This window comes from Taudactylus pleione, unplaced genomic scaffold (genome assembly GCF_031769625.1).
Source record: "Taudactylus pleione unplaced genomic scaffold, aTauple2 ptg000481l, whole genome shotgun sequence".
Classification (NCBI taxonomy): Eukaryota; Metazoa; Chordata; class Amphibia; order Anura; family Myobatrachidae; genus Taudactylus; species Taudactylus pleione.
In genome coordinates, this window is record NW_028284883.1 from 2,641,059 (window position 1) to 2,667,189 (window position 26,131).

A 26,131-nucleotide genomic window follows, 5' to 3' on the forward strand; every position below is an offset into this window, starting at 1 on the left:
TCAGATTTAAAATCTGAATTCTGATCTGCGATAAGATCAGAACCATGGTTCGGATTTCTCCGCATCTCCTCAGGAGATTATAACTGCAACTCAGAACTGTCCAGATTCATGAAATTCAGCTGGATTTGGATTTCTGGAGAATCAAACTGCTTATCTCTAGTTTTAGCAGTATTGATGGTTTTATTCCCATGTCTTCTCTTCACATATTTGCTTAACTGGATACGGTCGCTGGCCAGCCAGCCCCTGCCTACTTCTGACATCTTATATATAAAATTAATTGGTCTATTTGTTTGTTTGTCTGTCCAGTTATACATTTGGACACTCCTGCACCGATTGGGATAAAATCAATATGAGTGGTCCAGTTGGATCCTGGCCAGGTTTTAGGGGGTTTAGGTCCCAGTCGAACCTCCCGTTGGTGTATGCTGGTCAGTACGTTGACCCAGGGAGCCTGCTCTGAGCCTTCTACTAGATGGATTTGGATGAAAACTTCAGAGTGGTAACATTGGATCCCAATAACATACTAGGGGGTTAAGGTCCCAGTCGGAACTCCCATTGGTGTATGCTGAGCATAACTTTGACCCAGGGAGCCTGTTTTGGTCCTTCCACTGGATGGATTTGGATGACATCACATAATAAAACTTAATAACTTTAAATGTATACTCAGGCAATGCTGAGTACTTCAGCTAATCTGAAATATATGAATGGAATGTCCTGTAAACACAGTGCTATCAATGATTCCACAATACCTACAGCTATATTTCCTTTTGACCACAAATGTGGCCAATCCCCTCAGTGTTTACATTTCTCACTGTCACTCTTATTATATGTATTTGTTTGACTTTATACAGTTATTTCACGAGTGCTGTATACTATGTAACTGTAGGTGGTATCAGTCCATCTTCTTCTCCTCAATTCCATCTATGCATGGCTCATGCTTTATAGTCAGGGCTGGATTAATGGCCACATGGCTGAAAATGTTCAAGGGCATACAGTATACTGAGGAGGGGAGTAACTGTGACTAGTGCTGTGTGGGTGTGGCCAGAGCCAGATGTGCATGTACACCCCATACACTATCAGCCCCAATGTCTCAATAAATACATAAAATTGAAGAATTGCATAATTTTGGAAGAATACTACAAATTAAATGTTAAAACTTATTATGAAGGTCCTGTATATGTGGAGGCCTGGAGCTTTATCTCCATTCACCCCATTATTGATCTGGCCCTGCTTGTAGTCTTGAGTTGCTTATGGCACCTTTGCACCCTCTTAGTCCACCATTATATTACAATATGAAGCCATAATGATATTGTACTTTACATTCTTTAGTTACATATCTTGTGTCTGCAAGTGAAGCTTTTTTTCTAAGAATAACAAAGCCTATTTGATCACATGTATTATACTTATAGTTTTTCTAGTGCAAGCATGTTCTAGCAGAAGCGCTGTATTCTGCTATCAATAATAACGAGTGGATGTGATGACTCCTACATGCACTTGTCTGTAAGTCATGTATGTTAGCAGCTGCATACTAACTGCTTACAGTAGGTATATGACCACTTACAGCCTGTCACATTGATGTAATGCTTTTATTGTGAGTACTTGTTCTAATATAAAACTAAAATAAAGCACTGAAAAGATAACCTGTTTAGCTGTAGAATGGTCATGTCTTTTATCACTTTTAAGTTTATTGTTCGTTTGTTTACAATGAGGTTTGGGTACCTCTGTGATGTCTGATCTGGTATGTAACAGACACCTGAGTGTATTTTGTTCCTGCTGCTATTACTAGTTACTATTATTATTATTATTATTATTATCCTTTATTTATATGGTGCCACAAGTGTTCCGCAGTGCCTTACATAGTACGTAGAACTAATAAGTGAACAAGAATCAAGTAACTTACAGTACATTACAGTGCAGGACAAGGACACATTTTCTATACATTTGCTGCAATAGCGATTAAAGCACTCACAATAAGCCCCCGGGAGATGGCAGTGAAATGTTAGGTGCCCTTATGGGGAGTAAGGAGTAGAAGAAAATGTAAAGAGAAGCACATGAGGGAAGAGGTCTCTGCTCAGGAGAGCTTACATTCTAAAGTTGAGTATGTTCTCTTTACTTTCAAGGAACATCACTCAGGTTCTACTTTCCCATCATATCTATGGATGGGAATTGGCCCATGAAATATTGGAGACATTAATAGTTTCAAAAACTGTTTGCATGGCATAGATGATTTGTGGATTATGGGCCTGAGTCAAACCCAGTTGCAAGCACTGTGCGCTCGCAACCGGGTCGATGGTGGGCCAGTGCGCATGCGCACAACAGAGCCGGCTCCGTTGTGCGCATGCTCTAGACCCGGATAGCGATGGGCACTCCGTCGCTCTGGGTCTCGCACCAAAGGGGGCGAGCTGTCGATGTTGAGTGACAGCTCGCCCCCTTTGGTGGGCGGGCCGGTCGGGTGGCTGCCCAAACGGAGGCGTTCCCATGAGAATGCCTGTCATTTGGGGGCGGCCCCACTGACATCACAGTGGAGAGCTTCCGGCTCTGTTAGAGCCGAAAGCTCTCTGGGGCTTGAGGCCACGAGACCCTACCACAAAGGTCTCGTCTCAAGCCCTATGGTCACGATGGTCTTGACCATCGCGACCATCATCATGGCCACTCGCTATAGCTGTGGGTGGTCACAAACAGCTATGCGAGCGGCCAGGAGGCCGTTCTAAAAAAAAAAAAATGCCCTGATTCAGAGCGAGCGCTCTGTCAAAGCGTCCGGCTCTGAATCAGGGCCTATGATTGAGAGAAATAAATTGATAACATTAATGTTGTAATTGGATGTCCCATCTCTACTACAGAAACATTTAAGGGGAATGCCTTCCTCCCAGAACTGTGTGCTTTATACCTCCCAGTGACATAGAGACAATTAGCACATGGTTGGTCTGTTCTGCTGTTTCCTGAACAACTACTGCCTCTCCCGCTTCTGCTGACAGCCATTTATGGTGCCTGAAGCTCCTGCATGATAGAGTAGGTATACAATCATTTTCAGCACCCAGGAGGGGAAAAAGGGGTTCTGGACAAAAGTAAACTCCCCCTAAGAGTGCCCTTGTGGATATATGTGTTAGTAGGAAATCAAAATTCACAACCTACTTAAAATATCACATTTTAGGTATATAATGGAATCGGTATGAAATACCGGTGGCCGCATGGCCGGCAGTTCGATTCCCGGCAGCGGCAGCCCAACAGCGCTGGAAATCCCGACCGTCCTAACTAACCTAAACTAACCCCCCTAATCCTAACCCCCCCTCTAAGTGCCTAACCCTAACCACCCCCTTCCCCGCTGCCTAAACCTAAGTCCCCCGGGTGGGTGCCTAACCCTAAGTCCCCCCCAGGGTGCCTAACCCTAACCCTCACTCCCCCTTGCCTAACCCTAACCCTCCCGGGGGGTGCCTAACCCTAAGTTCCAACCAGGAGCGCTAAACCTAACACTCCCCCCCGCGGCTGTCTGCTCGCGGCACCTGGCATCCCTTTGATCAGGATGCCGGGCGCCTGTCTCCCGGCGTCGGGAAAATGACAGGTGTCTAGATATAGACGCCTGTCATTTAACCACGCCGGAATAAAGCAGTCTGGAAGCCTGCAGCCGGTTTCCCGATTGCATCCCATTTAAATCCACACAATATACAGTTTTATTATATACTTTTACAATTTTGAGTTATTCTAAACGAGGTTTAAATGTCATCTGATAATTAATGGGAACATTTGCAAAGCCAGTCATTCGAGGGGTAATATCATCTTCTGTGAATTGAGTCTCTGAAGTTAGCGTAAAATTCTGCAGGGTGGTTGTGAGGAAGAGAAACAGCTCCATGCGGGCCAGACCTTCACCAAGGCAAATCCGTTTACCTAAAATATAGAGAGCAACCATTTTCTTAACTAACATGTATGAATGTAAAATGAAAGCAGAAATATGATTGGTGCAGTTGTGTTACATAACTAGTACATTAAGATTATTTATATCACCATAGAATAAATGCACTTGTCATTTTGGTTGTTTTACACAGATCCACACATGATTCACAATGCAACAGATTAAATAAAGTTGTATTTATCTTCTGTAAATGACATGGCTTTAATAGTTAATCCCCCACATCCTATGACCTACAGTGTTTTCTCTTGCAAATGTAAACTAGTATTATATAGTAAACTGAAGATTAGTACGTGGAGATTATTTAGTGCCTTATATCTTAGTCATGTGAGATGGACACTGACAACCAGAATATTCCCTTATGGTAATGAAACCCTCAGAGGTGGAAAATATGTGAAACACAAATATTCTGGAAGTCTTTAAGGTCTTGAGCAGATATAGGCAACATTTAGCGTTAGTGCTCATAACCTGCCATATAATTAATCTGTGGTTTCTATACTTCTACTGAAAATAACATTGATGGTGATGGATCTAAAGTAGAATCCTCAGTGGTCTGTCACTGGGCTAGAGCTCGTTATGTGTGTCAGAACCCCTTTGTTGAGTGCTCATCAATATTTAGCTGCATAGAAATAACACGAGACCACCAGTTCTGTCTTCTAATTTTCTCTAGAATATATTTGTCTGGTATACAGATTTCTACAAGTATAGTGATCTTACAGTGTAACATACAGTATGTGATTCTTCAAAGTATAAACACTTATTGTTATGTTTTATCTATATTTCAAAGAGTTAAGCACACTTTAAGGAGTATCTCATGCTGTTATCTTGGGTATATTCCAATCTCTTGAGTCTATGAAGGTCACTAAAGCCTGTCTCTAGCTATTTCAGAATAAATATACTTATGAATAACTTTAAAGGCATACACCATCTTGTTACAAAATGGAGTCTCATGTGGGTAGTTTAAGATCAACTTTCTCAATGGTGAGCCAATGTTCTATTGCGTCCTAACATCTGTATTTTCTGCGGAATCCCATCAGATTTATCTTTTGTGAATCAGCTAATTGTAAACCCCGCCGTGAATCTTATGAAAAAACCTAAACTAACACTTAGTAAATATGTCCACTATCGGTATTTTCAAGGTTCCTGCCATGTAAATTTTCTACATTTTATGCTCAGAGGAAAATTGGAAATTAATAAAAAAATCCCCTGAAAGGGGGAAACAGTTTTTCTGGTTTGCACCATTATAAGTAGTGATGTGCGCCAACCCCCGTGTTTAGGTTTTGGCTTTGGTTTTGGATCTGGATTTGGCTTTGCAAAACCACAGTCAAGTTTTTTGGTTTTGGAACTGAATTTATTTAAAAAAAAATAGATAAAAAGTTTTAAAAACAGCTAAAATCATGTCATTTATGCAATTCAAAACCCGAAATTCGGATTTAAAATCCGAATTCCAAACTGCAAAAAGATCAGAACCGTGACCCGAATTTCCCAGATTCACGAAATTTGGGTGGATTCGGATTTCTGGAGAACCAAACCACACATCTCTAATAATAAGTATCTCAGGGACTGGTTGGGTGGAGAAAAAGCAAAAGTAAGTAAGATTTTCCGTTTTTATTTATAGTAGCTCACATAATTCCACACAAACTTAAGGGTCTGATCCTCAGTCAGATACATCTCTTTTCACAGAAGTAAACAGTGAGTCTTAGTATTCGGTGCACATGCTGAAGCTAATTTTCACATTTTTTATACAGTATCTTTGACCGATTCTGTTGTTCTGTCAGTTCATATATGACTCAGGACATATTAATGTGGGTATGTACAGTTGTGTCCTCTTCCATCTTTGATGGCGAACGTGTGCACGTATTTTGCCATGTAACTTGCCATGTATGCATGTGCCAGGGTACGCCAGGCCACAGTAGCATATGCAACATGCAATCCTATGGATCGTGGATGCAAATGCAGCGTGCATACCCAGTTGCGAGTACATGACTCGCGTCATAAGTGTCGCGATTTGCCACATCAGTGACAAATATACAATAGGACATATCTGTGCCATGAATTTGAAGAATGTAACATTATTTTGATGTTTTAAACGGAGAAGCAATTTTATATATTCCATGGTGTTGCATGATTTTGTTGCCAACAGCTTAGAATGTTGGAAAGTGTGTAGTGATAATAAGTAGCTAATGTACAATGCAAAAAAACTATTTATGTATTTTCTCTTCTATTATGGCCTTGTGTGTTGGAAATTGGCCAACTTTAATATTTTACTTAATTGAGAAAGTTGTGCTTTACCTGTGGAAAATGGCATAAAAGCATCATTCTTCTTAAAGCCCCCAGACTCATCGAGAAAGTGTCCAGGGTTGAATTTGTCTGGTGTGGTGAACTGGCTGGGGTCTCGCAGGACAGAACACAGCAGAGGATAAACATCAGTGCCCTGTATCCAGAAATGAGGGATGACAAAAATAAAGAAACAAATGATCAAAGGTCCTGATTCAGAGATTTGCGCTGCTGCCACCTCTGCTGCAAATTTGTATTCAGCGGCTATGAGCAAATATTTAAAAGTCACAGTCACCAAGACTTGTATTGTTACATCCACCAGCAGCTTCACAAATCCAAATTAATGTGTGTAAAGTCACAGCATTGGTCGCAGATAAGTCTATTATTGAAGCTACGAGGTAACTTAGAATCAGGGCCGCAATCAGGGGGGAAATTCCGGTACCAGAGTCCAGGAACCGGAGAGAAATGGTGGCCCAGGTGGCAGCAGTTTGATTTGTGGTGGGCTACAAGCTAACTGCAGGGAATAGGCACAGGATAGCTAGACATTGTGGGGGAATGACGCAGGGTAGGGAAGACTGGCTGGACTGGAGGGACACATGTCAATGCCATAGTCCATGTACTTGGTTGCAGCTGGCGCACTGACATCCAGCCAGGCATGGAGAAATAGTGCCAATGGAATTTCAAACTCGGTGCCGGCTGCAAGCCAATCAGAGCTTGTGGAATGGCAAATGATCAGGAGTGGCCGCAGCAGCTGCTCCAGGTTGGCTGTCCGCAAGCTGTGATTGGTTCATGGCCGCCACCATATTCAAAATGCCACTGTCATTTTTCTCCAGCACTAACAAGGTACATGTATTATGACATAGTTCCTGACCCTGACATGTGCACCCCCAGTCCAGCCAGTTTCTTTGCCCTGTGCCCCCTTTAAGTTCCAGTCTTCCTGCGCTTTGCCACCCCTCCACAATGTCTAGCCATCCCAAGTCCAACCCTGTCTTTCACTTCCCCTTTGTCTAGCCCTCCCAGCCCTGTGCCTCCCAGGTCCCACCCTCCCTGCCTTGCATCCCTGTCCTGTGACCATTCAGTTGCAGTACTCCCAGCCCTCTCATATACAGATATCACTGGTCTCCAATATACAGTCCCCACCACCCACCTTTCCCCTGTGCCCACCACTTTGAAAATGGTGTATTTAATATAAGAATTAGACACAATATAATATACACTAGCCCGTATAGCTAAACATCAAGTAGATAAAAAATTATAGTAGCACTATTACCAAAATAAATTCCACTATACAAGCACATGTAGAATCAAATAATTCAGCTTAATCTTTTTAGAAGGCAAGAAAGAATATATAGCAATATTGCAATTGCTTCAGAATCACAGTCCATGTACTTAATGCTGTGCATCGGTACATCTTAAGCAGGGGTTAAATATCTGTTGCATGTGTTAATAGCAGCAATGGGATGTAATCAGCTAAATGCTGATGCTATTATCCCGACAAGGGAGTTAAGATAGGCATTGAAATGCAGACTCCTATCTTAATCCCGACGCCGGAAAGTAGATGGACGGATGCCCGAACGAAGTAAGTCCGGGGCACCCATCCTCTTTGCGTGGAGAGGGAGGGTTAGGGTTAGGGCAGTTAGCAGGGCATGCATTAGGTTTTGGGGGAGAGGTTAGGGTTGGGCACTCCTGGGGGGGAGAGTTAGGGTCAGGCGCCACTGCAGGGGTTAGGTTTAGGCACTAAGGGTGGTGGGTTAGGTTTAGGTACTAAGGGGGGAGGGTTAGGTTTAGGCATGAAGGAGGGGGATTTAGGTTTATGAACTAACGGGAATGGTTATTGTGCGGGGTGGGGAGGGTTAGGCTACCAGAAGGGGCTAAGTATACTTATCCGAATCCTGTCGGGATACCAACCATCGGGATGCCGCTGTCGGTATTCTGACAGGAGGCATCCCGACAGCTAGCATATCATACAGATTCCGCAGCAATACGATTCCTGTTTGCAGCAACCCAGGTCACTTTCAGTGAACTGTCTTCCACAACCGGCTCAATGTGCCAAAATAGTGGAGAAGCATTCACAGTATCTCCCTTGGTGAGGAAATCAACAAGAAGCACACCAACACACTGTCACCATGACCTTCTTTGCTGATGGAGTTGTTTTGAATTTCTTTGAAGGTGGGGATGATGCATGTTTTCATGTCAGTAGATGCTTGCTTCATCTCGGGTATCACATGATGCACCCATGTTTCATCGCATGTAACAATAAACTGTAGTAACTATGCTCCCTACTCATGGTACTGCATCAAGTGCATGATAGACAGTGCCATCCTTTTGGTGAACATCTGTGATTTGCTTCAGTACCCAGCATGAACACTTTTTCCTGTCCCTCAGCTGCTCATGAACGATGTTGTGCACAGTACCCACTGATATGTTCAGTTTGTCAGCAATATCACTAACTCAAATGCGTCTGTCCTCCTAAATCAGCCCTTCAATTTGGCACAAATTGTCATCTGTAGGAGACATGCTTGGCGGGCCAAATCGCTGCTGATTTTGAATGTCTGCCCAGCCATTATCAAAAGCAGTGCATCAAACCTAAACCTGTTTCCATGACATGACGTTGTTACCGTACACCTTGACAAATTGGTGATGAATTTCAGCAGCTGATGGGCTCATTAGATGCAGAAATCTGATCATACTATGTTCCTCAATGTTCAACCATGTACTGTATATATATATATAGTATTGTGCAAAAGATTTAGGCAGGTTGGAAAAAAGTAAGAATGCTTTCAAAAGTAGAATTGTTAATAGTTTGTTTTTATCAATTAACAGAATGCAAAGTTAATGAACAGAAAATAAATCTAAATCAAATCAGAATATGGTGTGACCATCCTTTGCCTTCAAAACAGCATTAATTCTTCTAGGTACACTTACACACAGTTTTTGAAAGAACTCTGCAGGGAAGTTCTCCCAAACATCTTGGAGAACTAACCACAGATCTACTGTGGAAGTAGGCTTGCTTAAATCCTTCTGCCTATGACTCTGTGGGTGTCATATCATCACATCCAGGACTCCTTGTTCTTCTTTACACTGAAGACAGTTCTTATTGACATTGGCTATATGTTTGGGGGTCATTATCCTGTGCAGAATAATTTGGAGCATATCAGATGTCTCTCTGAAGGTACTGCATGATGGATAAGTACCTGTCATATTTCTCAGCATTGATGACACCATTAGTTATGACCAAATCCTCAAACTTGCAAGGAACCTCCACCATGCTTCATGGTGGCCTGAAGACACTCATTATTGTACCACTTTCCAGCCCTTTGGTGAACAAACTGCCTTCTGTTACAGTCAAATATTTAACATTTTGACTCATCAGTCCAGAGCACCTGCTGCCATTTTTCTACAACCTAGTTCCTATGTTTTTGTGCATAGTTGAGATGCTTGAACTTGTTTCCACATTGAAGGTATGGATTTTTTACCACAATTCTTCCATGGAGACCACTTCTGGCCAGACTGCTTCGAACAGTAGATTGTGTCACAAGCCACTGCTGCGTCTTATTGGACAACAGTGCTCCTGGCGGCTCTGTTGCTGAGAGACATGGACACCACGCTGCCAATCCATGAAGTCCTCCCATTTGGCTGCTCTGTCATCTCTGCCTGGACAGGATTGGATCCTCCTTTTTTTCTTTCCTGCTTGTGTGTTGCTCAGATGCTGGTGATAGCATATTACACATGTTTCCAGTTCTACAGTGTTTTTTTCTCTCCTTGTGTTACTCCAGTGTCTCCTGTCTCTGCAGCGTCTGAGTGGACTCAGCCAACACACCGCTCCTACCTCTGCTGCACTGTGTCTCCATTCATCTCAGCTGCCATACTACATCCCGGCGGAATCAGCCACACTGCAGCGTCCGAGTACTTTCAGCAACAAGAGCCCGGCTATCTCCGCTGCTCTTGTCTCCAGTCATCTCAGCTGCCGTGCTACATCCCAGCAGCAGCAATCGCACAGTAGCGTCTGAGTGCTCTTTGCCTTACACTTCAGCTACCTCCGCTACTCTGCATCTCCAAACATCCCTGCCAAGTATCTCCAGCCTTCAAGGCTGCAACTTGGCGGCAAGGTCACATTCCTGCCAAGCATCACTGGCCGAGAGGCTACAACTTGGCCACATCTCTGCCAAGCATTTCCAGCCCTCAAGGCTGCAACTTGGCCACAGGGCCACATACATGCAAAACATCAATCAGTCATCCAGGCTGCAATTGGACAATCTTTTCTGTTGACACCATTGCTTCATATAATTCTCAGCACTATTGCCTTCATCAAAGGTGAATCTCATAGAGGATTCATAACAGATGGGTGTACCTAGGTACCACTGGTTTCTGCAAGTTCTGAGCTGATGGCACTGCTGGACATCTTCCGATTTTGAAGGGAAGTAAGCATGATGGACTTTCATATGGTGCACTAAGTTTTCTTGGCCAACACTGCGTCTATGGTCCTCAAAGTTGCCCATTTCTTTGTGCTTCTTCAAAAGAGCTTTAACAGCACAACTTGAAACCCTGCACTGCTTTGACATCTTTGCCTGGGAGAGACCTTACAGATGCAGTTGTCACAAGCCACCGTGCTGCCAATTCTGTGTGGGGTGAACGCCGGGCAAGTGTTCACTGAAGTCTCCCCCTTCCTCCTGTTAGGATCTGTGGTTGCAGCATATTGTTTGCAGTTCCAGCCTTAGTTGCTACTGAGGCTCTTCACTAATTACTGCCTGTCTGTGTGCAGTATCAGATGCACACTAATTGATTCTCCAGTCTGTGGACAGCCCAGCTGCACAATAGTCTATCATTAGGGAGGCTTGCTCTGGTTGGGCCCTGTTTCTGTTAAATTCCAGCCAACCCTTCACTCCATGCCGGTGATAGCATTTCCCGAGTTTGCATTTGGACTCATTCTCCTGTTCGTCAGTCAAGTTCCAGAATCCTGTTTTGCTGTGTTTACCTGCTGCCGTTTTTCCATCCAGGCAGTCCAGCTCGCACGCTGTCTGCTAGTGCTGCTTGTGTCATCCTGGGGCACATGCCAGCATCCGACGGCTAGTGTCAACCCGGTTACATTGGCCGCAACTCAGCATCCAAAGTGCGCAGTCCAGCGCACCATCGCCAGTGTCAACCCAAAGACATTGGCTGCACCTCAGGGTACAAAGTGTGCAGTCTGGTGCACCATCGCTAGTGTCAACCTGGCGACATTGCCCACACCTCAGGGTCCAAAGTGCGCAGTCTGGTGCACCATCGCTAGTGTCAACCTGATGCCATTGCCCGCACCTCAGGGTACAAAGTGTGCAGTCTGGTGCACCATTGCTAGTGTCAACCTGGTGACATTGCCCGCACCTCAGGGTCCAAAGTGCGCAGTCTGGTGCACCATCGCTAGTGTCAACCTGACGACATTGCCCACACCTCAGGGTCCAAAGTGTGCAGTCTGGTGCACCATTGCTAGTGTCAACCTGGCGACATTGGCAGCACCTCAGCATCCAAAGTGCGCCACCATTGCCAGGGCCGCACCTCAGCATCTAAAGCGCGCAATCTGGCACACCACTGCCAGTGTCAACCCGGCAACATTGGTTTCATCTCAGCGTCTAAAGTGCACAATCCAGCACATCACCACCAGTGTCAACCCGGTGACACTGGCCACACCTCCACAACCTTGGGCATATTACACCAGAGACTTACCAGCCCTCAGGGCTGCCTCTACAGCCCAAAGCCTGCATCCAGCCATCAAGGCTGCCTCCACAGCCCAAAGGCTGCATCCCACCCCAAAGGCGGCATACCAGCCCTCAAGGCTGCTCCCACAGCCCAAAGGCTGCATCACATCCTTGGCCCTCGGGCCTCGACTTGTCAAGTCATATCCAGCCAAGATATACTAGCCCTGAAGGCTATTCCCTATAGACATGCCCAAGCCTTAACACTTGTGCCTTGTTGCTGTGCTCAGTCTTGTATGACCTATGACACGAAACTGTATTCTACAATCTCACATTTGCAGCAGAGCTTTTGCTGTTCCTTACCCAGTTTTAAACCTCCTACACAGCTGTTTCTGTTTTAGTTAATGACTGTCTTTCAACCTACAAATGAAAATGATCATTATCACCTGTTTGGTATGATTGACTAATCATACACCTGACTATAATACTACAAAATACCTGATTTTTAAATCTGAGTTCTGAACCGGCAACAGATCCAAACCGGGTCACAAAAGTGATTCCAAACCTTGATCAGGTTCTCCTCTGAAGCCCTAACTTTGGGTGTGTTTGTTCAGATTTCAGAAATCCAGACCTGCACATCTCTAGTAGTAGGAAGTCTTGTATATGCCACAGAGTATCCAACACAAAGTATTGTATACAGGGAAGAAGTAATGACATTGAATTAGAGGGGCAGATCTTGAGCAGAGTGAACAAATCAATGTGGGTGATATTTTTATTGTTGCAGCTCCCTGTAAGGAGGCAGCCCGCTGCACTTCCTTGCAAATGATAGTTTATACAATGTGTGTAAACCTGCTGGTACAGTTCCTGTCATTTTGTATTCGGAATATACCTTATTGTCTGCGTCCTTTTGTTGGAAGTGCTCCAGACTACCCTACATATGTTCTAATCATTTCTAGCCCTGTCATTTATCTGTAGATTTCAGCCTTTGAGCTATCTGGAGTCCATTCACCTCTGCTGCTATTACCACCTGCCAAGTAACTTCATCTCAGCTCTGCTCAGTGGATGTGTTTAATATATGTATCCAATGCTACCCCAGTTTATCCCCATGATCCACCCCTGAAAATCATATTGTCACAACCTGCTACAGGGGATTCAGCATGTATCCATCTCCTCCATCACAAACTGCGATCTCCTGTTAATTTATTTAAGCCCCTACTGTTTGGGACCTGGTGGCATCACAAGTACCGGTGAGTGCATCTATCGCTAAGGGAACAACGGACGGCTGTTATATGCAGATTTACTTCCTAGTATGACTATAGGGGGTAACATAGCAACCAGCCAGATTCTAATTAACATTTAACTAACACCTTCTAGAAGATAATAGCTAAAATCTGATTGGCTGCTATGGGCAATATCACTTCTAAACCTCACTTCTAAAAACTCTCACTTTAGTAAATTTACTCCTAGGGGTCTTATATAAATTATTCTGGGGTATCATACCAATTCCAATTTTCTGTATTCAATATTTAAAACTGCCCCACTTGCCTTTGGAATAGTGAATCCTCTGAATGTGGTGTCTTTGATGACTATGTGGGGAACATTTGTTGGGAGAACATCACTAAACCTCTGGATCTCGTGAATGACAGCGTCCGTGTATGGCATCTTGCTCCGGTCCTCGATGTTCGGACTTCGGTTTTGGCCTATCACACTATCTATTTCCTTCTGCAACTTATCTAGAACAAGTGTAAAAGGTGAAGAATTACATGTTTTATGTGTTTTGGCCTTTCTTGTCAAAGAAAAAAACAGACTAGAAATACACCTGTTTTGGTACAAACATTCTAATATATGACAGATTAAACCCTGTAAGCTAATTACCTGTAGTAAAATTAACAAAGCTATGACATGTTTTAATGTATTTTTCCTATAAATAATTCCTAAAGAAATTACCAATGTACAGTATTTCTAATATTAAATTCTGTTTAGACTTGTAATTGCAGGTATGTGGACATGACCATCATGTTGATTTAGGGCCTGATTCAGATTTGGGAACAAAGTAAAATATAGCAAGTAACTGTGCATCTTGATAAAACCATGCTGCACTGCAAATGGGGCAGATTTAAAATGTGCAGATAGACTTTAATTTAGGAGGGGTATGTCCAAACTGAAATTTTTATTGCAGTGTAAAATAAAGCTGTGCAGTATTTTTGGGCTACATGCCAAAGCAGCTGGTATTTACCCTACATGCAAAAAAAATATGTATTTGCCCCCTTTGTATTGCAACATGGTTTGCTATATCATACTATATTCCAAAATCTGAATCAGGCCTATAGTATTTTAAGAAAAGTAAAATATGCTTTATTTAAATGCATAATTGACTCAGTTATATATAGCTAATAAGGCTGATTATATACCTAGGTCTATTAAAATTCAACCTTTTATAACTTTGAAATGTGTCAATACAGGGAAAGACAAAATAAACATCAAACAAAAACTCAGTGGGACAAATGCCAATTATTAAGGGGACAAAATGTCATTCTGGTCCTAATAATGTCAATTGTATTAGTTATGCTCTATTCCCATACCCTTCACCTCTAAAATAGACTTTATTAAAATCCAGGTAGTCTAGTTCAGTAGTGAAGGTTTGGCCCTAAAGTGTTGTGATTAAAGACTTGCAACTGTGAGAAAACAGATTGATCTATGGAGCCTCAGAGACTGTTCCATTGAAGAAAAAAACACTGGTGCTGCTTAATAAGATTCATTCTTTTTTGCTTTACATGACCAAGCTATGGCCATCTCTGATCATGGTCTGAAGGCATTCATAAAAGAAGCATTCTACTACATCTGTGACTTCAAAGTGTACAGAATAAAAAAAGAAACTATGTACAAGGAGACCCTTAAAGCATGTTATACTGTAATCTTATGCCCAAGATTTCATTAGGAAAATGGCTCTGCAAGCAACTCATTGTTTAACTTCTTCTGCATGCCCCTATGTAGGATGCTTAGCTGGAAAACATTGTACAACTCCATACCTTATAAATGGTATACTTTCCTACAGTACCTGGACATAAGCAAGTTTGTGAGGAAGTACCATTTAGAGAGAGTTAAGCCCATATTGTGGAAATCAAAAGCTATTCATAGGTTCATGAGGAATAAAGACAAAATGCATTTTATTCCATTGCTCCCTGATGACACAGTGAAGACCATCAGATAAATTATGGCCTTCAGTAATCTTACCAATAGGCACAAAGACTTGTTATGGGTGTCAATACAGGGTTTGCTACATGTGCAAACATTGACATTGTTCCAGGTGACTTGACAGTGTGGAGACAACATTTGGGACTGTCTCCCCATACTTTTGGACACCCTTGAAAAATAAATCAGAGACAGTGTACCAGGAACAGCCTTTCATTAAACTTAATCCATAGTTTCTATCAGACATGGGACATCCAGAAGGACCTGAAATGTATGGTCTGTATTAAGGACATTTTGTGGCTTGCCAGGTATTGTCTTGCATTAAAAAGGGAGAAGAAGTCAGAAATGTTGCAGGCTGGTCTGCACTCTGCATTGAGACTTTGGAAAACAGTCCTTAAGAAAGAAGAGCACTAATAACACCTCCCCATCTCCCGTACCCGCCTCCCCAATCAAATGGATGAGTGTAAAATAGTTCCTGGATAGTAAATAATTGAATGTACTGTAGGTGGCTGGTGAAGCGATGAACATGGCATCTGGCATACGGAACACATGCTCTGGTTGCTCCACCCTTGCTACATCCCCATTCTCTTTTAGATATCAGGTTACAGATAACAAGAGGCACGTGTAACAGACTAACAATTCTTATTTCTTCTTAATGATTGTAATCTCCTCTCAAATACATATGTTGTCCGCAGGACCAAAATCTGCTCCACTCAATGTCACAATTCAAATTAGATATAAAAAAGTAGATGGGGCAGATTATTAGAAAAAAATGTCATGAAGAATAGATTAGTAAACATTTATTAAAAGTGGAGTTATATTTAAGTACCCCAATAGTTCATGTGTTATCTTTCAACAAAGAACATACTGACCGTATTAATCACAGTAATAACTAACCAAGCAAATTGCATTACACAATGAGTAATTCACAGATAACTAAATCTCAATCAAAGGCCATTACAAATCAATTTTTAACAGAGTAACTGTGTAGAGTGAGGGCCTGATTCATTACGGATCGCTATTGCGATCGCAGCTGCGATTCAGAACACAGACCCACCGTGAAAATATGCTAATGTTTGCAATTGAAATTCCATCACAGTCCAACATAAGGACGCCCACTTCCCCTTACTCACATCTGTAATACCTTGCAAGTCTGCACAACCATCAGTAACATAGAGTACCATCAGAACCTCATGCACAATTACAACAGGTCTGACTTTACCAGGGGTGTCTTTATAGAGGAGGGGGCCCATGTGTATTCCCCATCAGGGCCCCTCCTCTCACCCCGGCGATCGGCAGCCGACTGACTTGGCTGGCCAGCCACCGCATCATCAGTAGACTCTGGGCTCTAGAGAGCAGTTTGCCGGGGAAATGGCATGGCAGACATATTACCGGCAATTTCCTCACAGCGCATGCGCAAAACACCGGAAAACTGGCCGCAGCGACCATTTTCCGGCGTTTTAAGCAGCACTGAGACCCGACGCGGGACCTCGGAAAGGTAGGTTTTAGATAATATGGGTGCAGGGTGTGCGGCGCAGGCCCTCCCTGGACCCTGGGGCCCGTGTGCATAGCACACCCTGCACCCATTATAGATACGCCCCTGGACCTTACTCAGAATTTGCTAACCTCATCGCATGCAGTGAAAGCTCAAGCTGCGTATGCCATCTCAGTGGCTAATTAATGCACGCCCCTGTAATGGCGTTCAAGTGCACTGACACGCCTGCTTTTCACCGGCCACCCCTTCGTCAACACCCCCAAATGCTCAGTTCCTGTCAATCACTCTGAGATGGGTCACAGTGTGATCGCATTGGAGCCTTTGCACACTGTAATGCATATGCATGCGCATTACGCAACAATCGGCCATCTGCGTGCGTAATCGCATTTGCGTTCCTTGCTGAATCAGGCCCTGAGTTGGAAAATTATAAATTACACAACTTTCAGCTCAATCTCCAAAACATTCTGGATGACATATAACATACAAAACTATTGCTTCATTCACCTTGTATCTCTGGGTATTTCAGAAGAATGAGGATCCCATGTCTTAATGTTGAACTGACTGTCTCTGTCCCAGCAAAGAATAAGTTGAAAACTGTCGCCAGCAAGTTCTTCATGTTAAATTCAGAAATGGAGTTTTCATTTTCCTGATAGGGAAACATTTATTATAAAATGGTAAAAACATTATCAATGGATTTGATGTCATCCAGCTTTCATATCAGTATTAAAATTAGGAAATCTAAACTAAAACAAAATAAAGCTAACACAGTATCACTAAGCAGTGTTTCCAAGAGTCTATGGGGTCTATTTACTAAGCAGTGTTAGGAGACAGAGTGAAAAGTGATAAGAAAGTGATAAGGTGCCAGCCAATCAGCTCCCAACTGTCATTTTTCAAACACAGCCTGTGAGATGACGGGAGCTGATTGGCTGGCACTTATCACAGACTTATCACTTTTCACTCTGTCTCCTAACACTGCTTAGTAACTAGACCCCTATATGACTGATGTAGAAAGTGCAGCAAAATGGTCATGGTACATCTAACAAAATCTTACACAAAGTGGGCATGTTTTGCCAATATGCTGTGTCCAAGTTGCATTTCTCTTTCTCATTGAATGGTCAGCAAATATTCCAGTTTTAATACAGGAAGATGTCACTGATCCTTATAACTGAAATGCGCCCACATTGCAGACATCTTCACTTAAGGTGTACCAAAGGCATTTCTTCTTCAGCATCAATGTAAATGCTAAAACCTCACTCGTATAGAAGACACAACCCCCCCCCCCCCCATTGTATATGCAACAAAAACAAAAATGTTTAAAGCTCACTCATGAAGGTTTGCGGGAACACATCCTGTGTCCTGGAGGTGAAGAGAGCAACAAGTGTTAGCAAAGCGTTCCCATCAATAACAAGAGATTTGCTAGAACATTGGTGCATATGTATTCTCTCACTGTCCTGAATATGTGCAAACTGAATTTGTTCAATTTGCTTTCCAAAAATTGTCATAGAACTCATCCGACATGAGCCCCCGTATGTCAAATTTACATTAGAAATACCTTTTTCATTGCTACCTTAACAAAAACTAGGGTGTTTGTTTATTAGAGCTATGTGGTTCAGTTCCTCAGAAATCCAAATCCACCCGAATTTCGAGAATTCCTGACAGATCCGAGTTGCGGTTCTGATCTTCCCGTGAATCAGAATTTTTATTTTATTTCAGGTTTTGGTTTACATGATTTTAACTGTTTTAAAAAACTTTTTATCATTTTTTAAAAATAAAATACAGATTTAACATCAAAACACTTGAGGGTGGCAAAACCTAAACCAAAACACAAAGATGAATCCAGAACCAAAAACGAAAGCCAAAGCCAAAGCACGGGGTTCAGCACCCATCTTTAGTGTTTGTACTGTATATTACATGGAAGTAGTGATAGTTGCAAAATTATTTCTCCATTTGAGGCTTTTCCATTTGTGTGAGGCAGCCTGCTTACTTTCTTATCCTAATGCTAGTATCTACAAAATCCATCTGCATTTGGACAGGTATGTGGCTAAGAATTAGCGCCTGGATATTAGGAAAAAAGGCAAAAATAAAAATATTCCTAGGTAAATATCTTAAATAATCATTATCTTTAGATATTGTGTAATTTAACATTTCAGCAATATCCTACCAACAAAATAAATTAAAAAATAGGTGCCGTTCACCAAGAAGAAAAACAAATTTTTACTTTTCGTCTGCACTCTCTGGGCCTAATTATCAGGAATCTGAATGTGCCCAGGACCCGCTCTGTGCATGTGCAGAATACAGTGAGTCCTGAGTGATCGCATGCAGGCTCCCCTTATGCCTCTGTCTGATTGACAGGCAGAGGTGTTTACGGGGCGGTGCGGGGGCAGGGATGGCCTGCATTCCTGGAAATGGGGGCCTCATTCCTATTTTCCAGGAGTGGCAATGTCAGGATCTGCATCCATAGACGCAGATTCCTGTTCATGCATGCCGGCCATCCTGCAGAAGCTTAAGCTTACTCTGCTGGCCAGTGCCATTGCGATGACTATCCCATTCTGCAACCTCGATCGCAGCGCTGGGATCGTAGATGCGGAACGAGGTGTCAGACACCTCCTGCTGCATTTGCATTTTAGCAAGGATGGAATTGCCCTCTGTTTGGTACATTCACCTGAGTGCGAAGTACAAAGGGTAAAAGCAACTTGTTTTGAAAAGACAATGTAAGAAGAGGAGAAAGTAACTTAGGGCCTAATTCAGACCCGCTCGTGAGTGAAGGACGCTCGCAAGCGGGTCGATGGTGCCCGAATGCGCACGACGGAGGGAGCTCCGTCGTGTGCATGCGCGAGACCCGGCGAGCGTCGAGGAATCCGTCGCTCGGGGTCTCGCACCACAGGGGGCATGCTGTCGATGGTGAGTGACAGCATGCCCCCTTTGGTGGGCGTGCTGGGGGCGTGGCTGTCAGAGGGAGGCGTTCCTATGGGAACGCCTACCGTCTGGGGCCGGCCCCACTGACATCAGTAGTGATGTCAGTGGGAGTGATTTTGGCTCTGATAGAGCCAAAATCACTCCAGGGCTTGCGGCAGCGAGACCCTACCGCAGGGTCTCGTCGCAAGCCCGATGGTCGCGATGGTCTTGACCATCGCGACCATCATCATAGACGCTCGCTATAGCTGTGGGTGGTAACTCACAGCTATGCGAGCGCCCAAGGGGCCGCTCCATTTTTAGGGAGGAGGGCCCTGATTCAGAGCGAGCGCTCTGGTCAGAGCATTCGTCTCTGAATCAGGCCCTTAGAGTTCAGGATCACCTAGACAAGATAACAAGGAGGATGCAATGATGTCTTTATGTACAGTATGTCAATGTATCAATACAGTGCAGTACTCCAATATTACAAAGAAATGTAGCTTAACAATTGCCAGGTTAAATCAAAGTCATAGCTGGATTTAGGGCCTGATTGAGACCCATTCGCAATTTGCGAACGCTCGCTGGCTAAAAGGGGCCGGCTATTTAAATGAAGCATTCACACTGCGTCACGTCTAAAAGTCCACTAACTAATAGTGAGCGGCGGCAATGGACGTTCGCACCTGTATAAAGATGCCCCTTTGCCACTCACAACACATGTCATCTCCGGCAGTTGAAGGATTAATCGGGAACATCAAGAGGCTGCTCGCAGCGCTAGTGGTAGCTTTTTCCCACCACAACATTGCGAGCAGTTCAGGCTAAAATACACCCAAGTCACGTGTGTAATGTTGCTACTTTGCTAATTATGCACTCCCATTAAACTCCATTCTGACGGTCGGGCACGCCTGCATTCGCACATCCACTCCCCCGTTTACAAGCACTTTCCCCTGTTACCACCCAAAAATGGCACATTTTGTCTGCAGGCTACGGGCGAGCACTTTCCCATCGCATTGACCGGTTCGCGCACGCGCACTGTGGCTTATATACGCATTTTGCAAAAAATCGCTCATTGCGTGCGGCCGCTGCTTTGCGACTGGGTCTCAATCAGGCCCTTAGACCTCAATGGGCCCCAGGAAAAACACCTGTTTGGGCCCTCCTCCCTCAAACTATCCATAGCACTATATTGTCCTTAATACCTTAATCCAAGACTCTAAACTAACCCTAATACCCTACACAAACAGCTAAACTAACCGTAATACCCTATCCATAATACTCTAACACAAACACCTAAACTAACCCTAATACCCTAACACAAAGTGCTACACCAACTCTAATACCCCATCCCTAATACCCTAACCGCTACACCAACCCTAATTCCCTATACCTAATACCCTAACCCAAACCCCAAAACTAACCCTAACTCTTAACCCAAACTGCTACACCAACCCTAATACACTATCCCAAATACACAAACCACTAAAATAATACTAATACTCTAACCCTAAGATTTTCCCTCTTAGTACTATAAAGGTGGATGCCCTCCCCCATTACCCATTACATACAACACATAAGCCTGATCTGAATGAGCGCTAAGGATTAGAAGGTGGCTGCGAGGTGGCATCTGCAGTGAGGGCTATGGTGGACATGCACACTAATGTGTGTGACTGTGCTCAGCTTAGAGCAATGATGGTGATGAGTCATCACCGGATAATGGTGCCACCCCCACCCCCCACCACCACCACTATAGTATTTATCTTTTATGGTAGGTGAGGAGTGGAAGTATATTACAAGTACCATCATCCTGACTTGATGTACTAATAATCTTTTGATTATCATACTGCATATTACAATATACTTGTAATATAAGGCAATCCTGTCCACCCCCAAGATCCCACCTACCATAAAAAAATAAATTCTACATAATTTAATCTATATTAAAGATTAATTGAGAATATTACATTATAGAGTAATATTTACAGAGTACCCTACCCACCTGGCTGCTTTACTTCACTGTGAGCTGGGTCCACACTGTGTTACTCAGACTCAGCCAGTCTGCCTCTGTCTGTCTCTCTGCTCTTTGATGGGTGCTGCCTGCTGCTGGTGGCACTGGCAAGCCTAGCAGTGGCTGCTGTGCTGGGGTAGGGGCGGGCTGTGGATGGTGACCCTCCTCCCATACTATGCACAGCCTGTGACAGACAGTGCAGACAGCTGCGCCGCAGTATGACTTTGGGAGTGCGGGTGCACTGGTCTATGTAATATCATGACATCACGCTATACTTGCGCAGTGCTCCTCTAGGACAGTTTAGACTGGCTGGTTTTCTTGGGTGAGCCTCATGGTAAAATCCAGCCTTGATCACCAATCTTACCCATAGTGTGTTCATGGGATTAAAGAACACTCACCATGGTCTGACATTTGTAAGTATTTCGTTTTCCACCAGAAATCTCTCTCTTTGTTTTCACTCAAAGTCCCAACCTACTCAATTTCTCCTCTGGTCTATTACTTTATATGGTTCTTTGTACTAAGCCTCAGAGAGAGCTAAAGTAGATGGAGATAATGTACCAACTAATCAGCTCTTAACTATCACTTTACAGGCTGTGTTTGAAAAATGACCCTTGGGAGCTGATTGGTTGAAACTTTTTTTCCATACACTTTATCTCTTTCCAGCACTTAGTACATAGCCCCCATAATCTTAAAACCTTTGATCCACTAATACACAAAGTAGGGCATACTGACTTGTTGAAACCTTCCTAGTAGTCCATTGTTGTGCAGTGCCACGATGTCTATTGGCTACTTATTTAGAACAATAGGACATGACAGATATTAATTAAAGGGCCAGTGTATATAAATGAGAGGTTCCTCCCCACATTGACCTGGTCCATGATTTTATGATCTAAATGATGATTTTAGGAGTATTGTCTTTCTGCTCCTTATAATCCTCTTAGGCAGCTGGGGTACAGAATATTTATATATGGTTATAGCAAAGTTTGTGGAAACAGTTGTTTGGCTCAACCTGGCAGGGCCAGTACCATTAGGAGCCGCGCCCTGTGCTGACCGAGGTGTAGGTGCCCGTATTCTGAGTGCATGTCGGAGCTGCGTGTGGCCACAGAGGGGTGTGACCTAATTAGCATAGGCCACACCCACTAAATGGCATTATTTGGGGGCGTGTCCGCATGGCACACCTACCATGTAACGTCACGCTGCGCACAGCATCTATTCAGCTTCTATGTGATCCGGCACTGCGGTGGGGGTGCCCAACCTCCTGACCACGCACCAGAAAAGCGGGACTGTCCCACTGAAATCGGGATGTTGGGTGGGGTGCGCCCTCTATGGAGTGGCGTCCCTGTTTGACCGCACTGGTCGAGCATGCCTCGAGCCGGCCCTGCAACCTGGTGACATATTACCATATTGTATGACCCTCATAATCCCCACATGAGTCACATACTCGCCACCCATAAAGCCTACTTAGCCTGATGACAACAGCACATAGTAAAAGAAAGACAGTGCGATCCACAACTCTGGACAGAACATACCCCTTTATATATCCAGGGCTGTTAAAAGGGGATGGATTATCTTTCAATATGTTCCCAATCATGCTAACCTTCTTTTTGATTAAGCCACATCTTCTTTATAGTACAGACAGACCTACCATTTTGCATAATTACTCAACCTACCTTCCTGTAACTAGTTTTGTGCACTGTAATATACTTGCAGTTATGACTGGTTGCTCCCTTATTTAGGATTATACCATTAATGTCTGCAACTAATATTCTTATTTTAGCCAAAATATCCAGACTGTAAAACTGCAGTAAAGTGTTGACATTATTATAAAGAGTCTATAAACACCTGTTGCATTTTGATGATGAAGCAATCAATAAAGTCTCTGGGTGAACTTGGGTCCACTGTTGCCTGGTTCATTTTCACTCTCTCAGATACAAACTCCAGCAGTTTCTCAACGACTGCATTGTGTTTCTTGTGTGGTCCAGGAATATAGGACATTATTGTAGGAATTATTTCCTGCAACTGAATAGAAAGAGTATACATTGCTTTGTACAATCCTTTACAGAGTTGACACTAAACGGTAATTGTACTAAGTATTGTGTTGGTCCAACATTGCAATTACAGGTGTGTACGGCCATTTTTTAAAACTCAGAAATTTACTAAAGGCAAACACGGGTGTGATTTCATGATTCTCTCTGCAAAACACAGGTGAACTCAAAAAAAAAAAAAAATACACCAATCGGCCAAACTTGCAAGGACTTCAACAGACAAGAATACAACTCAGGAATTTACCAAGAATCATGATTATAATCACTGGTGTAAATTAAGGAAACTAGATTTTCAAATAGATCCCCTCCTGAGCAGCTTTTCTGCACAAACATACACAGATCAGTGTTATACGTATATATTTCTGTCCATTTTTAAGCATAGAAAGTGTTAAAATAAAAAAATGTTGTGGGCCCCCTGCTCAAGCATAACCAACGCCAGCCCATTGAGCTGGTGCTGGTTCAAAAAAATATTAGACACAGAAAATGTAGGGGTCCCATGTATTTCATGAAACAGCACTGGACTCTTGGCCCTGGTGCTGTTTGTTAAAATATGGTAAAAAAATGGTGTGGGGTCTCCCATATTTTTATGACCAGGCTCCACTAGCTGGGGTGTAATGCCACAGCCAGGGGACTGTTTCACAGGGTCCTCCAGCCAAATAATTCTCACCCCACTCTAGTCAGTCCGAGGAGTCGAGGGGAGGTGAGTAACCCCCCAATAAAGGGTTTCCCTTCTACTGGATACCTCAGGTCGGGGCCGAAGTCCAGTGCTATGCTCCACACCCCTGGCTGGTGGGTGTGGAGTTCATGGGATAAATGATGTTGTATAAACTAATATTTTTTTTTTCAAGTGGTCTACACAGTAGGTCCCAGCAAGCATCCCCTACATGGTAGCATTTGTGTTAAGTACCAACTTAAGGTCCCACTGGTGCCTGTAGTCCTTCTGTAAAAGAAATGTTAAAATAAACACAGTACACACACTGTTGAAAGTAAAATTTCATTACAACACTCACACTATGGGCATGATTCAGAGCCGCTCGTAAGCGGCCGCTCGTTCGCTCCGAGCGATGTTCGCACATCTGCGCATGCGTATGGGTTTTGTAACGCATGCATGAACCAGTCATTGCGGTTAAAAATCGTGTGCTCGCAAAATAGCCAAAGCCTGCTAATTTGAGTGACAGAAAGAGGCGTTTGTGGGTGGTAACAGGGGAAGGTGCTTGAAAATAGGGAGTGCAGATCTGAACGCAGGCGTGCCAAACGGTCAACACGGGCATTTTAAGGGTGTGCATAATTAACAAAGCAGCGTCATCGACCACGTCAGTTGGGTGTCTTTTAGCCAGAACTGCTCACATGATTGCGGTAGGAAAATCCAACCACAAGCACTGCGAGCAGTTCATACGCCTTTCGATGTACTCGATTAATCAAATAAATAGCGGAGATGACGTAGTATGCGAGCGGCCAGGGGGCGTTTTTTCAAAAATAGTGAGCGCATGTTTCGTTCGCTCGTTCAGACATAGAGGCGTCAACAGACCGCAAACAGCGAGCGCTTAATTTAAATAGCCAGCCCCTTTTTCTGAACGAGCGGCCGCAAATAGCGTCCAGCTCTGAATCAGGCCCTATGTCCCTACTATTTGGTCCTCTTGACCAGTAGAATCCCACTGTTTGGGAAATAAAATAATTCAAGTAACCCTTGATGCAGGTCGATCCTCTTATCCAGTATCATCCTGAGCAATAAAAATAACAGACCGAAAAATCACGAGCCATACTGCTGTTTCCCACAAGTGACAGGACCCACAAGGTTTCCTGCACTTTTAGGGCTGCCAGCTAATCAATGGCCATTACTATAGTAAGCGGCTGCTGATTGGCTGTAAGTGGACTAGCTATCAATCAACAGCCAGGTCAGAGGTGTCACTTACCTGGTTGACACCCAGTATGGCTGGACTGAGTTACTTTGTGCGCCGCAGGTGCGTGCTCATAAAAGTGGGTGTGGCATCACAGAAAGGGGGCATGGCCACACCCTGCAAAACCACTCCCCCTTGTGTGCCGATGTTGGGGGCATTATCACCTCCCATTCTCGGCACACAGCGGGCTTCCTCAGTGCTCCTTCATCTGCTAGGGCAGCCCACAGTCTCTCCCCTGCCCCTCTCCGTGCCCTAGCTTCACGGTGAGACTATCCGACAGTGTGACACCAAAATAGCAGAGCAGCTCTGCTATTTTGGTGTCACCCCCTCAGATGGTGTCATCCAGTGTGGCCCGCACCCCCCTAGTGATGACAGTGAGCCAAGCTGCTGCTTGGCTAACAGACATGCCAATCAGCTTGGTTCTGTTTCATGAAATACAGGGGACCCCTTTGTTTTTTTTTACCCCTGTAGTTTGTGAACCAGCACCTGCTTAAAGAGCCGGATGTTGGTTATACTCGGTAAGGGGGGGGGGGGGGGGTACCACACGAAATTCTTGTCTTTAAAATGGAACACTTTCTTTGCTTAACAGTATATAAACAGTATATAAAAATTCAGCCTGCACATATTTTACCCATATGTTCAGGATGCAATGGTGGTTGTGTTTGACTGCAGGGATCACAGGGAACACGGGTAGGAAACATAGGGCCTGATTCAGAGCCAGACGCTCTGACCAGAGCGCTCGCTCTGAATCAGGGCCCTCCTC

At 43.8% G+C, this 26,131-nt stretch overlaps 1 protein-coding gene across 1 annotated transcript in view; it reads right to left on the reverse strand.

The window, feature by feature from the left end:
* Positions 1-3,688: 3,688 nt before the first annotated feature.
* LOC148502851 (cytochrome P450 2G1-like) overlaps positions 3,689-26,131 on the reverse strand; it is a 31,645-nt gene continuing 9,202 nt past the window's right edge. Inside the window, exons 5-9 of the mRNA XM_088449320.1 lie at positions 23,268-23,444; positions 17,039-17,180; positions 13,393-13,580; positions 6,194-6,335; positions 3,689-3,879 (exon numbers count right to left, since the gene is read on the reverse strand). Coding sequence (XP_088305446.1) covers positions 3,692-3,879; positions 6,194-6,335; positions 13,393-13,580; positions 17,039-17,180; positions 23,268-23,444 — 837 coding nt within the window. The 3' untranslated portion in view covers positions 3,689-3,691. The remainder of the gene's footprint in view (positions 3,880-6,193; positions 6,336-13,392; positions 13,581-17,038; positions 17,181-23,267; positions 23,445-26,131) is intronic.